The 2,695-nt window shown below is 34.8% G+C and overlaps 1 protein-coding gene across 1 annotated transcript in view; it reads left to right on the top strand.

Annotated features, from left to right (window-relative positions):
• The first annotated feature begins 2,324 nt into the window (after positions 1-2,324).
• The window catches only part of LOC107482149 (uncharacterized), a 1,318-nt gene continuing 947 nt past the window's right edge, over positions 2,325-2,695 (top strand). Inside the window, exon 1 of the mRNA XM_016102551.1 lies at positions 2,325-2,689. Coding sequence (XP_015958037.1) covers positions 2,325-2,689 — 365 coding nt within the window. The remainder of the gene's footprint in view (positions 2,690-2,695) is intronic.

The following is a 2,695-nucleotide window of genomic DNA, read 5'->3' as shown; positions in this document are numbered from 1 at the left end:
AAACAACTTAGAAAATCTTTATCTACATTTTCCACTTTTCATTCAAGATGCAATGTCCATTTTCCAATAACCCCAGGCTCTTCAAACCAACACTTTTAAGTGTGTGATAAGCCCTCATATATGATATCAATCAAAAAATTTAGTGTCGCCTGGTAGTCAAGTTACTTAAGTATAAGGAATCGGCTCAACTACATAGATAAAAAAATTTTAGAAGAAACACTTACCATAAGAGCTGATGAGCTCATTTGGAAGGAAAAACATAAAGATTACCAGAAGGAACCAACAAATTATTTTCATCATCCAACCTCCGTGATGCAAACCATCACGAGGATCCTTCTGGTTCTTGACGCCAATCATTAGAACTGCTAGAATAGTGAAAAAGAGAAAGTTCCCCAAGCTAACTCGCAAAACTGCATCTGTTTCAAACCATTCTCTGCTAGGGGTATGTTTAAAGTGATTGATCCCTACAACAAGTATCAAGTACATTAGTTTTCTCATCACATAATAAGGAGTTAGAACAAGTATCAAGTACATTAGTTGGAGTTATGGAGAGAAGCTCTAGAAGTGTATGGTCTATGCATAAGCCGTAGTAAGACGGAATATATGGAATGTAAGTTCAGTCTTAGAAGGGAAAACTCCAATATAGAGGTGAAAATTGGAGAGAACATCCTACGAAAAGTTAAAAGTTTTTTAAGTATCTTGGGTGCATCATACAGGATAATGGAGAGATTGAACATGATGTAAATCATAGGATCCAAGCAGGTTGGTCAAAATGGCGGAGTGCATCTGGTTTTATATGCGACAAAAAAGTGCCTTTAAAACTTAAAGGTAAATTCTATCGCACCGCTATAAGACCGGCTATGCTGTATGGTACGGAGTGTTGGGCGGCTAAAGGAGAGCACGAACATAAGCTGAGTGTGGCAGAGATGAAGATGTTGAGATGGATGAGTGGTCACACGCGATTGGATAAAATAAGGAATGAAGATATAAGGGAGAGAGTTGGAGTAGCACCCATTGTGGAAAAGATGGTTGAATCGCGTCTCAGGTGGTTTGGACATGTGAGAAGAAGACCGATAGAACATCCAGTCAGGAGGGTGGATGAGATGGAAGATGGACAAAGGGCGAAAGGCAGAGGAAGACCTAAGAAGACCATCCATGAGGTGGTCAAACGAGATCTACATGTAAACGGTCTTTCTGTAGACATGATACATTCATGTAGCCGACCCCACTTAGTGGGATAAGGCTTTGTTGTTGTTGTTTGTCATTCATTTATTTTTCTCTGATCTTGCTCAGGTGTCGTCTCTGAATTCGATTCAATATTTGAGCTTATTCTTGTGGCAATACATTGATAACAACTTTTTCACTTTTTTATTTTTCTCTGATTTTGGAGTTCACCAAAGATCGAACTCTTGACCTTTCAGATCTAAAATTCTAATACCATATCATAAACCCACTCATCCCAAAAACGTAACTTGACAGGACAATATAACACTAATAGTCATATCTCTAATACTTCCTAAATCTCCATTGTACGTTTAAACCATTGACTCTTTATACTTTTCTTTAGAGAAAATTATAAAAAATAAAATCATACTTAACCTTCATTGCAAGAGTCAATTATTTTGTTTATGTGGCAAACTCGCAATACATTTGCTAAATTTTTTTACAATGACCGTGTATAAGATTAAATTATATATTAAATGTAATAAAAGTTTCAGAGAAATATATTCTTGAGAACAAAATATAACAAAATTATACAAAAATAAATTTATTATAAATTTTTTATTTTGATGCACACTAGTATATGGTAAAGTAATTAAAAAAAACATTATTAACCAACAAATAATTAGTATATATATATAAAATTTAATTTTAATACACTTATTATGTAAAATAATTTTATATATGTATTTAATTATATAATATCATGTCAATAAAAATTATTTTTTATATTTGATTACGTGAATAGTCATTAAAAAATAATCTTTTCGTTACGCCTATATTTTTTATAATAAAAAATATTATTTATACATCAAATTTAACTATCATAATACATATATTATTTAACTTATTTTTTTATATATATTTTATATTTTATACTAATAACTAATTTTAGTATATATCTAACATAGTTATTTTATAATAAACATATACCATTCTTTATGTGGAACTGATAGTTAAAAACGTGATTTAGTTAAATTTGTCAACTTCTTGAATATGGAAGATAAATGCAAGTGACTTTAGAATAAAAAATTTAGGGAGAGAAAAAATATACATAAGGAGAAAAGAAGAAAGCGGGTGTATTGTGGGTAGGAAAAGGAAGAATGTGGAGAATGAAGAAGAGTATAAGGGGATGCATATCATGTATCCTGCCATGCGGAGCACTGGAGGTGATACGAATAGTTCACTCTGATGGCAGAGTTGAAGAAATCACCGCTCGCACCATCAAGGCTGCTGACGTCATGAGAGCTCATCCTAAGCACGTCCTCAAGAATCCTTCTTCCCCCGACCTCCTCGTCGTTCCTCCCTACGCTGACCTCCGTCGCGGCAACATCTACTTCCTCGTTCCCCTCCCTCCCAACCAACACGCTGCACCAGCAGATCAGAAACTCTCCAACCCCACTCACACAAGCTCTAGCAGACCCCACCGTCTTACTCTCTGGAAGCCTCACCTCGACACCATCTCTGAGTTCCC

The sequence above is a fragment of the Arachis duranensis genome, chromosome 3, assembly GCF_000817695.3.
Source record: "Arachis duranensis cultivar V14167 chromosome 3, aradu.V14167.gnm2.J7QH, whole genome shotgun sequence".
Lineage (NCBI taxonomy): Eukaryota > Viridiplantae > Streptophyta > Magnoliopsida > Fabales > Fabaceae > Arachis > Arachis duranensis.
This window is presented reverse-complemented; position numbering and strand designations above follow the sequence as displayed.